General features: G+C 38.4%; 1 protein-coding gene across 3 annotated transcripts; it reads right to left on the bottom strand.

The window, feature by feature from the left end:
- Positions 1–1539: 1539 nt before the first annotated feature.
- LOC127009570 (protein wntless-like) lies at positions 1540–12664 on the bottom strand. Of its 3 annotated transcripts, none has more exons than XM_050882778.1 (10): positions 12406–12664; positions 10101–10279; positions 9379–9460; positions 8973–9283; positions 7967–8144; positions 7053–7180; positions 6277–6489; positions 5909–6088; positions 5523–5679; positions 1540–3607 (listed from the first exon to the last, which is right to left on the bottom strand). In XM_050882778.1, exons 1-10 carry the CDS (start codon positions 12533–12535, stop codon positions 2847–2849), a joined length of 2319 nt encoding a protein of 772 aa, XP_050738735.1. In that variant the 5' UTR covers positions 12536–12664; the 3' UTR covers positions 1540–2846. The 3 variants fall into 3 exon arrangements, with proteins under 3 accessions (XP_050738735.1, XP_050738740.1, XP_050738743.1); XM_050882786.1 differs by lacking the exon at positions 1540–3607 and adding an exon at positions 3627–5248; XM_050882783.1 differs by lacking the exon at positions 10101–10279 and having other exon boundaries at positions 12406–12537.
- Between the last annotated feature and the right edge of the window lie 305 nt (positions 12665–12969).

Here is a 12969-nt window from a genome sequence, read left to right as displayed (position 1 = left end):
AACTTTAAGAATTAAGAGCTAAGGTATAAATAAAACGTAAACAAGCTGCAATGCAATGATGACAAAGCTTTCATGAATGATAGGCCAGAATAAAGATCTAATTGCTTGGAGCATATGATAATGTTATTCTATTTTCAATTTGATACACTATAATATATAGATCCAAGATCATGAAATTACTATAGCCAAGAGAGACACATCATTAGAGAAAGACACAGATCTGAGGTTGCTAAATTGTAAGGCTTACACGATGGGAGAATGAGTTTTCTCGGGCAATGTATCACAGCCTTTCTCTGCTGCCTTCCCTTCTGAGCTCAGCAACTCGTCACTTCATGTCTTAAGTGATATGATATGAACTGTCATGGTGATGGTGGTAATGGTGATGATGAGATTTCAATGATGATGATGACCATGGTGCATTGATGGTGGTGGAGCTAGCAAGCTTTTACAGTACCCTAGGATAAGTTAAATGACCCAATGAATGTTGCCACAGAAATGAGAGATGATTGCCATAGTGTATGAAGTTGTAGAGAAAATGAGTATGTAGTTAAGTAGTCAGACATTCATACTATCATCTTGGTGTACATATTATATGCACTCAACCTCCTACTGCATTTTGGTTTGTTCATGAACAATGACTTTAGAAGTATCTTGGTGTTATATTAATGTCCTCTTTTATGTATATATTTCATGTGAAATTTGCTTTTTACTGCATTATATGATGTTTAGTAATTATTTCTGGCAACCAAGTAATACCTAGCACCAAATTTTTATTTCATGTATTTTGTATCTTAAAATAGCACAACTAAAAAAAGTGAAAAACTATAAAGCTACAAAACATTTTGGACTCGCATCCCTCACTTATCTATGGTAACAAGTATAAAACATCTGAGTATCTATTCATATCCTTATATCTTAAATAACAGGATAAAGTTCCATAAAAATGTTCCTATGACACATGGAGGGTAGGAAGAGGCAGTCCACTGCCTGAAGGCCCCAGGCTCGCCTGCGGGTCCTTGTACAAACTGGACAACACACAACACAAGCTAAGCACTACAGTGCATCAACACTGCTAGAATCATCACATTTGCATAATAACATTAGACATCCAATTAATGGTATTACCATGACACAACTGCATGATACTAACAAATTATATACAGTGTAGACTGGAGAGACTTCTAAAATTTTATAAAAAGGGCACACTACTCAGGTTCCATTAAATAAAAAATAACATTCAAAAGTTCTTACCAGATGTTACTACAAGTTTTACTCACCCAACACTCACTAATATATTGTATTGTATTCAAACTTGAGTATTCCTATCCCTTGAGTAAAACTATTAGCAAAGCAACATTCACAGGCATGTTGCCTAGCCTTTTATATATATATATATATATATATATATATATATATATATATATATATATATATATATATATATATATATCTATATATATATATATATATATATATATATATATATATATATATATATATATATATATATATATATATATATATATATATAAAGCATTTATTCACTCATTTACCTGAAAAATGGAACTACTACATTGATATTAGAAGTAAATTTCTCAGGTGAGACATTTGCAGTTTAATAATGTATTTGCACAAATTTCCTATAAATGATATAAAAATGTTAATTTTAGTTCACAGTGTACCCTTTTAATGGTAAATCACCTAGTAAACAAGTTAGAAGTGCAGACTTCACAATAAGCATTAAGTCATTTCATATTTAATAATTTGGGAACTACTTATATAAATTTGTAACAAAATGAGTGCTATATATTCATCACAACTGTGGCACACTTCACAGTGGCCTGAAAATCTAGGTCTCCACAAGCAGTGAACACATACCCAAAACCAGGTTACAATCATTTCAGTGACGTATAAGAGTCAAAAAAGGTTATTTTCCTACCATAGTGATGGTTCTACAGAGTCCATATGCAAAAGGTTAGTTCTGTTAGAAGCAAAGTCTAACACACAATCTTGTAATTGTTTATCGCTACAATGTTTCACCAGGAAGTCAAGGATATTTTCAGGGAAGTTTATCCTGAGGAACACAAGTCATTAGCTGCACAACAGTATGATAAAGGTAAAGCCGGGAGGACACTAACACTCTTTAATAAAAATACTTTGCCTGCTATGTATTACACAACAGACAATATGGCTAGAATAGCTTATCACATTCAGTTAATAATATATCACATGTCCAGCACGTGATATACCGTTTTCTTTTTCGATCATCAGATCAACAGTGCTTGGACAATTAAACAAACATATAAAACAAGTATCCAGCTAGAAAAAGACCCTTGGAGCTGTTACATATATGTAAAATATTTTTGTTAACATTCATGCAGATTTCATGAATAGATTCACAATAAGTCATTCGATATGCACAGTAACATTTGAAAGACTGCAGCAGGCAGCTGGCTGCATCTATTACAGTCTGCTGTCTTGCAGATTGTCATGCATTTCAAAAACTGAACCAAACAGCATGGAAAAATAATGATAATAATAATATGCTTTTCAACTTTTGTCTGGTAACAGAACCTCTAGATCAACCATAAGGGTCTTTGTTACTTGTCTGCTGTCAAACAGCATGTCATAGTTGTAACTTTAAGCAAGCCTTTTTTCTAGTTAAAATACATACATGCACTTACTGTACTTAGTATTTATTCCTTTCCACAAATTTTGTCCATTCTTCCTTACACAGTGTATTGTAACTATTTTAGTTCTTCTTCAAGAATTATCTTTAACACTAATTCAATTTGTGCTCTTAACCTAACTGGATGCACAGTGGTTGCCTGTGACTATGTAGCCAATTATGGTTTCTCTTCTGCTTCAGAAATCTCCAAATCAGTACGACTTTGCAAGTCATCAATCATGTCAATATCACTGCTGTCTTCATCAATACTTGGTATAGTGACACCATTCACAAGAACCAAAGAGGCCTTCTTACACTCATTTAATTTAAGGAGAATTAGCTTTGCTGTATCCATATTATTAGTGGAAACACTACTCAAAGAGTTCAAGCTCACAGTAGCATCGTTGCCAGGGGCAGAATCACAGCTTAATGCAGGAGTGCCATACAGAGAGCGACCACCACTTAGTGGTGTTGTGCTGACATGAAAACCGACACCATCCATACTTGTGCCAGCATTGGTGGAAACAGTATTACTCACTGTGCCAGCATTGGTGGAAACAGTATTACTCACTGTCACAGCACCATTTGGAACAGAAAGGTCACTCACAGCATTGCTTCGAGGGTTATTATCCTCATCATCTTCAACAGCGGCAACAGCATCATTTTTAGCAGCATCAGCACTGACAATACTGTCACCACTTATCAAATAAACACTGACAGCATCATCGCTACTAATGAGACCATCAGCATGCACAACACTTAGCTTCTTGACAGGATCTCCATTCGCTGAGTCAATGCTGATGGCAGGATTATTCATAATGACACCATCAAGTGAGTCCTCGCTCACAATATCAATAGCATTCTGGCGAAGAAAAGGTGGTTTGGGGCGTAGGCGAGGCTGCTGCTGGGAGGGCATCTCCAACGTCATCTCAGATTCACCTTCAGAATAAAAGGATCATCCATTAGTCTTAAACAAATTGTTTATAGGTAATGCATTTTAACTACATGTGGTATGCAAGACATGCCACTGTTTGTGTTTTCAAATGAGCACATTAAAATACTTATTACATTAACTCTGACATTCTCAGAAGGAAAGAAATTGAAAAATAGATTGAAAAGAAACAATCACATTCTGAAAACATCTTGGCACTACTATACAATGCAGTTTACTGAGACAGAAAGACAATCTACTGGAACATTTTCACAGCAGGCTGCATTTTCCAGCTTATTGTTCAAATATATTTTCATTACACAGTACAGTATTATGGAATGAATGCTTATCATGGGCTGATTTGGTTGGCCTGAACACATGCAGATGTGTTTTCCACTTGTCAGCTGTGGTTTGTCCACCTTTATGTGCTCCATTTCATTCCAATTTCCTTCCTTTCTTCCTTCTCTCTTGCCTTGTTTATCACTAAGATCCTTTCACACAAGGCTTGGGAATGGACTCAGCTGACATCTGCTCTTCAGCCAGTGGAGGAACATAACGTATCTCCTCCCTACACTTTTTTATTACATAGATTCACTAACATGAGGGGGCGGCAGCGACAGGGACCCATCCAGCTCATGAGTTACAATGGCAGAGGGGGACCAAAAAAATCAAATTATGCTATCTAATTGTCCATACATGTACTACCACTCAAGTGTCCTGCATATCTGATAATCCGGCACGAGGCTGGTCCACTACAAATTGAATTAACAGACTTGTAGAGTACTTACTTAACTTTCTTACCTTGACTTAGTGAGAAAGGAACTTAATATCAAAAGGCATGGTTAAAAAGAACCTCCACCCCTCTTGAAAATTTAACATGTGAATGAAATATGCAGATATGATTTTTGATCAATCAGTCATGGAGGCATTTGCAAGGGGGCGCATTGCCTTGGCCTCCATACAATGCCATCCCCAGGGGTTCCTCTGGGCAAGTTGCTATGCACGAACCTTTCCTATACTGAGTACCTCCAAGCACGATCCATCGACTTGCTCTAGCCATAAGCTTTGTTAGGGTGCCCTTGGCCCCCTCCACTCACACTTGTCTTTTAAAGAAACAACCAGTGAGCAGGGTCAAATTCTGGGAAGCTTGCAACATGCCCATATAGCCGGAGATGCATTCATGGACTATGAAGGTAATAGACCTTGATTCAGGCTTACAGAGTAGTCATTCCAGCAATATCCTATGATTCTGCAAAGTCACTTAATACCAAAAGGCATCAATTCGCCTCTTCAACTCAATATTTAGTGTCCATGTCGCATAGCCAAACAGTAGGACAGGGAGCACAGGTGACTTTAACCCTTATACCCTGTGATAAAATGAGTGGGCGGTTTTAAGTTACGTACATAATAAACGGGTAACTAATGTTGTAAAAAAATTGGTGTTCCCTTGCTTACCTTAGTGTTCAGTCAAATTATTGTAACAAACACTGGGACAATTATATATCATTTGAAAGCTTACAAGTTGCTCTTTGCTATGGTATAATGATAAATGAACAAATGGAATTTATATATTCCTCTAGATGGCAAACCTCCAGTATCACCTCACACTCGTCATCTGACATCATCCTCGTGTCACACTCCGCTCTTATCTAGGTCAATAAGAAGACAAAAAAACAATTCTCACGTATTGTCATTGACATAAAACTGTACAAATGGTATGCTGAACTATCGGTGATTGGATAAATAGACTTTTACTAAAGACTGCTTAGCTCTACCTAAAGTAACTTTGCAATTATTATGAAAAACATATCTGTATGATGAAGCAATATTTTTAAATATAAATTATGATCAAAATCTGTAATGTGAATGGGTAGATGCTGATATTTTGACCATGAAGTACAAAACCAGGAAAATAAAGTTTACCTCGTGAGGTGCTGGGAGGGGACACAGGTGGGTACATGATGAGTACCATGCAGGTGAACACATTCCACAGGCTATAAACACCAAGGAGGAATCCACTTGTATTCTCTATTTCCAAGTTGCCCAAAATATCCTCCCATATCCACATTCCATCATGTAACTGAAAGTACAAATACTGTCTTACTTTTATGACAGGAAATCTTTATTAACAAAAAATAAAGTCCTACAGTTTCCATGGAGCAGCAGGTCCAAGGACCTGGTTGGCATTCAGCACGCTGATATTGCTAGAGAATGACTGCTGAAAAAATGCCGTGGCAGGAAAAATACTTTCATTATATCAATGTGAGACTTGAATGGTGAGGAAAGATAAGCCGTGTATCCTTACTCACTCTTTTGATAATGAATTCTGCTGCAGTGAGGACAACACAGATCCACGACACCACCAGCAGGACCATCTCCCTCCACCTTGATCCTGGTGACACCTCGTGAAGCTTGCACTCCCTGCCCAGTCCCATTGCGCTGACCTCATTATTCTCCTTAGATGCACTTTTTTGTAGAACCAAAACAGCCTGTAATAAATAAATGTTGTTAATACAAAAATGAAGCAACTACTATATTTAAAACCTCTCAAATTTTCAAAATGGAATAATGGCTGAAATACTAATTTACTATCATAGAATGCTATGATACATAATACGGCATGAAATAAAGTTAATAAAAAAATAATTGTCAACTGATCTGAAAGCCGTCCACTGACTGAGTAAACTTTGATGGTGATGTAAGTGAGGTAGGCCACCACCAGGAGCACAGTGATGGTGGCCAGGCCCAGGTGCAGGGACTCCCACACGTAGGGCAGCGGGTTGTGGAGCAGGATGACATTTTCCATGAAATCTAAGAGGAAGATGGTCGAGGTGTAGGCCCCAATGACCTGCATCATTGCTGTCCGTACCTTAGGACAGTGGCTTACAGGCTGCAGGGAAAAAGGGAAAAGATTTACTTCAACTTGAGTACATAGGCAACATCTAATGTTTGCTGATACATCAAGGCATTGATTTCTTATGTCTTCAGTAATGAGATACTCTTAAAAATCATGCTGACATTTAAATCTATAGAGGAGTGTATGAGGACAAGATTGAAGGAAAAGATATCAGGGGGAGACCATCAGTGAAAAGAATCAATAGAGTGGATGAGTATTGTTGACAAAGTTGACAGACTGAGAAGGAGTGCTAGAACAGGGAAAATTAAAATATTTATGACATGACCACCTCCTCAAAACATCCTGTGAGGAGGCAGAGCACATGAGACACTGACAGATAGATAGGTGGTAATCTCTGAAATTCATGGTAATCAGAGTGCAATTTATCACTAATCTGCACTACTATTTATCACCTTACTTTACAATTAGTTACTGAATGTTCCTTTTTACTATATTATGTGCATCATTCTATTATTGATACTGTTAATTTTATTGTTTTGGCTAGTTTTTCCCTTACCTAATGACCAAGAATCAACTTCAACCCTCTGCTCACTTACCTCAAGATACAAATGTGTCAGGAAGTGAAGGAATGTCATGAGGATGCCATAAAACACCCCAAGACTCAGCTCCTGAAGAATGACGAGCCAGGGGCAGTCAACAACCAGTGTGAGGTATGTCCACGGACCTGCACCAGAGGCAAACATTTGTCATAAATAATGTACTAAAACCTTCCTCTGTTGACCATTTTTCTTTGCCTGTCTGTTTGTCTGTTTGTTTGGTATTACATTTAACCCACTACACCACTCTATACTCAGCACCTTAGATTCTCTCACAAACATCACCTTTTACACATGATTCTGTTCCTCTCACCATCCTGTCTCATCAGCCCATATACTCTTTTAAAGTTAACTCCCATTCCACATGATCATAAGTGTTATGCCTCATGCCATCTCCTCTTTCATCATCATCACAGGTTTATTTCCTACACAAAACAGTGTGAGGTGGATCAACAATTCAAAAACAGAGAAAAAGGATACCCAGTGAGGGAAATACCACTCGCATCACACACCAAAGTAATCACACTCCTATCCTCTTACTATTAATTTACTTGCTTTACATTCCATGGAACTGTCTACTCAGCCATGAATATTCGACTATCATATAAATACCAGGCAGCCAAATGTATCTAATTCAAGTACTCTGTGACATTTTCGAGTAAAAGAAAACAGAAGCTGGAGTGCTTTCCATCCTTAACGTTCTCTTTTCTTATGTGGCACATGAGGATGGTTGTAACACATGTGGGATTGTCGACTTCTAATAGATTATGGTAACAGAAATTATTAAACTGAAATAAACTCATGTATATAATTGAAACCATCCTTTCCCCTCATCCTCCATTGCATACTATAGGTGGTTCACAATGCAAACAGTAATGGTTAAAGAACAATTATATTATCAATGAGCTACTCACAGTTTATCAAAAGTAGTGCTACAGCAAGAAGCAACAAGATCATCTGGAAGTAGGTGTAGCACCATCTCAGCTGCTTTAGGATCCGTAGGTACCAAGTGAGGATGATGGCCACCAGGGGGAAGAACACAGTCTGTAGCCCAACCGAAACCTTCACATAGTGGCCATTCTGACTGATAAACTGTAAGGAAGGCAATTACAGAGTACAAGTTAGTATCAATACTTTAGTAGGATTCAATTTCATCTGCTATTATGCTGTACTAATCTAAATCAACAACGTATTATACTGAAAACTGAAATTTCATCATGACTGTAACAACACAAAAGCTTATAGTCTGTCTATTCATTTAAAGTGTGTGCATATAAGTATACTAAAGCATTTTAAATCAATACCCAGCCACCTATGGGCCTCTGGGGCAATCAAGAAAAGGTGATGCAGAAATGTTCAGCTGTGTGGCCGCGGCACCGTGTGAGTCCAGTTACATGAGACATCTAGTGGCCACTCCATAAAATATCGCGTATAAGTGAAAAAAACGTGTAAATTAAACATTTATTTGGATTTTGGACCCCGCTTTATTCAAAAAACGTGTAAACCAAACTCGCGTAAATCGAGTTACCTGTATTGCCAAATTTCCCAAAAAGCATATTTGTAAAAATTTTAAAAATATTGACAAACATCCAATTACCAGAAGATACTAATGAGGCATGGCTAACTTTAAAGAAAAATTACTTATGCAGCAAAATAACAGTCCAGTTTATTGGTAAAAGCCTAGTCACTATGGTTTTGAGCAAATTTCATGACAGAAACTGATTGTACAAATATCTAATTTCAAGACTCTATTACTTTTTATGTGTAAAAGAAAACAGAAGCTGTATTGCTTTTCAACCTTAACTTTCTCTTTTTATGGAAAAAAAAAAGGAATTATCATGCAACAAAGTGACGAGTCAAATAATTAGTAGGTCATGTAAGTAAGCAAATGCATACATCTAGCACAACCTCAAAACTTACTGAGACATATAAGTCTTGAATCTGTGGCAATTCCTGAGCAGAGATATCTGAGCTGAGACCCTCTCTGTTGGTTATCCTGATATTGATAATGTAGTGGTCATGATACAGACTGTACAATACAATCAATGGCATTGGAGAACAGTCAAAGGTGGAGCCTCCAAATTCATGTTCTTTTATCACGTGACATGATATTTGCCGGGTCTGTAGTTTATCCGCCATGAGGATTGGCTTGGTGGTCGCAGTTGTGTTGCCATCTGTGTAGCCGAGGCGGGTGCTCAGGGTCAGCTTGGAACCAGCAGTTGCCAATGGCTCTGGGGTGTAAAATCATTACAAAATCAAATGACTTTTACATACAATCAAGTTTTTAAAAATCATTGCTCAGAATATTTTTGACTCTTATAATTACCATTTTCTCGCAACAGTCGTAGTCGCAGCAGCCCTGCAAGACGCTGCTGCCACCGTGATGCTCCCATCGTTGTTGGTGGAAACTGTAAGAAAATTCTCAGCATTCATGTTCTGTACTATCACTGTGTTGCTAAAAAGGTATGTATATGCACATGCATTGGCACAGTCATTTATATGCTTGGGGTTTCTTAGCTTACAAACCTTGCTCACTAATGCCTCCTCCTGAATTTAATTTCTTAAATAAGAAATAGCAGAAAAAATAATACACTAATATTCAGCAATACTTTTATCTTTCCTATGTGATATTCATGGAGTGGCTGCTAAAGTTCCCAACAAGTATATAATTTATCAAAACAATATATAACTTAAGCTCTCTACATTTCTTTAATAACTTCCCAAGATGTCACATTCTCATGGTGACATGTTTAAATAAAACATGAAAATGACTCAAAAACATGAATCATGTAACCACACTCCCACTAGTCATATCACATGCACTAAAAAATCCAATAGACAACTGAACCTTACTTCTCTCCAAGTACTTTAAACAAATCATTAATATTTTTAGATTGTTAATGAGCAAGGTGCCAGGCAAACCACTGTCTTGCGTAGGGTGGCCTAAAGTATGGCCAATCTGCAGTACTACACAGACTAGGTAATAGATGAAGCCATATTGCTAAGAAAAAGCTTTATGACATGTGAGTTTCAGTACAATAAAGGTACCTGGAAAGCGAAGACAATGTTCTTGAGAGAAACATTGTGCTGCAGAGGAGTGAGGGAGTCATTGGCAGGAAGGCTGTGACACTTGTTGGTGCCAGAGGGCCAAAACCAATCCTGTTCTAAGTCCTGCTGTGCCACACACTTGGTCCCCTTTACAGTGGTATGTGTCCAGGGTGAGGGTGCTGGAGGTGCATGAGCCACAGTAGAATAGAATAATTCTAGGCTAATTTGTACCATTAACAAAAGCTCTTCTAACTTAAGAAGCAAGGAAAATCATGGCATAGAGTTTGAAATGTGGTTTTAAGTTTTTGTATTTATAATGTGTATAATATTTTCATCAGAATAAAATAAAAATGTATCCAACAATATTACATGGGTGTACCTCAACAATCTTTAAATTATAGCTGAAAACCTTAAAGTCAAGCACATAAAGGCTATCATTTGTAGAAATCTGCTTAAATTACAATCTACACATAGCTGATAAACAAAAAAGGTCAAAGGGAAGTAAGCTTTGTAAAGAGAGACAAGTCATGTTGCCCTCTGTAAGTTCTGAATATTTGACAGAAAAGAAAATATGCACCGTAAGGCTTCATCTAGCAGTGATTACAACATGCATCTTTAATGCAAAACACCAATGTTACTTAACTCAGATGATCTGAAAAACTCAAATCATGACTATTGCACTACAGAGCAAAACTTTATCAAGCCCACCACCCTCAGTCTATGGTTATGTAATTAATGTGTTGTGAGGCAAATGTGGTTCCACAGCCGCAGTCACTGATTTGTTAGATGCAATACATTGTCTTTCAAATAATAATCAAATTATATAGGTACCCAATATTTTCATCAACATCAAAAAAAAAACATTTCAGCTTTAATCTCCTCATGGAAATATACAATTATTCAAAGGCTAAAATGCTCAATAGAAAATTACTTCTATATAGTCAAATATTACATGCTTCTACACCCTTCTCCATAAAAACCTATGCAGAAAAAGCAGTAATAAACAACAAAATGAAAGGGGTAACATCCTTAGCAAGTCAAGTTTAATAGGGAATTATTACAATGCTTATTACAAAGCTTCTGTTTAACTGCAGGTTAGGCTGTAATAGCATTACACAACTGTAAAAATACATAAACATTTACACATTACACTACATATGAAAAGTCTGTCTGTTGTCTGCCTTCACATGAACTGCCACCTGACACCACGGCTTGAAATGCCATTCTACTTTTCATTATATGACTTGCTCAGTTTCGGGTTGGTTGATAAATGACTATTTTGGGAAACGTTGGGAAGGGAAATGGGTGACCCTGATATCGCACTTGCCCTGTGTTTCAAAGTTGTGGGTTCTTATCCACCACAGGCTCCAGAGTCAGTGAGACAGAGTTGAATCTCAAAGCCATGATCACCTTAGCGTAATGTCTTACATAATAGGAAACTTCAATCTGCTTGGGTGGTGTGATTAGCCTTAACATAGGACTGTAGGTCCTTCAGTTTTTTCCATTAAAGTCTTTGATGTTGCTCTCTTGAAAAGAACACAGCAAACGGACCATATTTGCACCTATGCAGTCTGTTGGGCACCCCTTCCAAATGATCATGATGTATTCCCAAGTTTGGACCCTCGGCAACCATCATCTTTTTGACTTTTTTTTTGTTTTTTGTTTTTGTTTATCATGTGCTGTTAGAAGTTCCCCTCATGAGAAGATGAGTAGAGAACCAGTTTTCCACAGAAAATTTTGAGGCAATATATCTCCACAACACCATTAAGAAGCTTTTACAGCATCTTGTTCCAATTCTATTGAAAACTGAAGTTGTAGTAATTTTCTGCTGGGGATCAGAAGTTAGTCCGGAAGAACTAGCGAAATTGTCAGGCAATGACAAGTAAAAGCTGATGGTTGTTGGAACTTGGAATACCCACACATCAGTACAGTCAACTTATCCATACACAAAAAAAAACATAAATCTTAACTGGTTTTCAACATCCCCTTGGATCTAATAAAACATTTTAATGCAAGGAGGGTCGCCACACCTCCCCTCGGCTGACACACGCCATCACACTCTCGTAATGTCTGCGGTGCAGCCGTCAGCCGATAATGTGTCTTTCATGGGCGTAGACAAATTTCCCCACGCCGAGTGACTGTAAAAGTGGCGGCTCACGCGGGGCGGGGCGGGGCGGGGCGAGGCCCTTTGCTTTATACTTGCCGCGGATCAAAGGCTGGGCGGGTCATAATGGCAGCATGGCACGTCAGGGCAGCGTAATGGGAGCAACAAGTCAGCCGGCCACACACCCGGCTCGATACTCACCCAGCAGCATGCCGACCGCCGCCGCCGTGACGGTCGCCGCCGCCGCCCCGCCCGTCAGCAGGTTGAGGCCCCGGGCGGCGACGGTGCCCGAGGCGCGGTGGGACGCGTCCCCTCCTGCGGGGGGCGGCATAGTGGCGGGCTGCCTCTCCTGCAGGGCGGGCGAGCAGGGCGTGGACGCTCCCCGCTGCTTTGCTTGCGTCCTCGCCGCCAGGAAAACAAAACTAAAGAAAACGGACTCGATGCCGACTTGTCTGCACCGCCTGGCCAGGGAGGGCTGCTGTAATGCTCATGTCTTTGTATCAATCTTGCTTTATTCTTGGTGAAAGACATCTTCAGGGAGGATATCCAAAATTTCGGGAAATGTATGAAAATCTAGGGAGTCATTATGTTATAGTTGTCATAGTGACAAATTAAAATAAAGCCTATCTTCATTCTCTGGACTAGAGACAAACTAGACAGTGTGACGAGTGAAATAAAATAAAATGCGCAAGTATGATTTTGAATAAGGTTTGAATTATAAATATAAACAAGTCAATATTGGTAAGTTTTCCGTGTCCACTTTTC

Source organism: Eriocheir sinensis, chromosome 4 (assembly GCF_024679095.1).
Source record: "Eriocheir sinensis breed Jianghai 21 chromosome 4, ASM2467909v1, whole genome shotgun sequence".
NCBI classification, from domain to species: Eukaryota; Metazoa; Arthropoda; class Malacostraca; order Decapoda; family Varunidae; genus Eriocheir; species Eriocheir sinensis.
The sequence above is the reverse complement of the archived record's forward strand: the minus strand, read 5'-3'. Positions and strand labels throughout refer to the sequence as shown.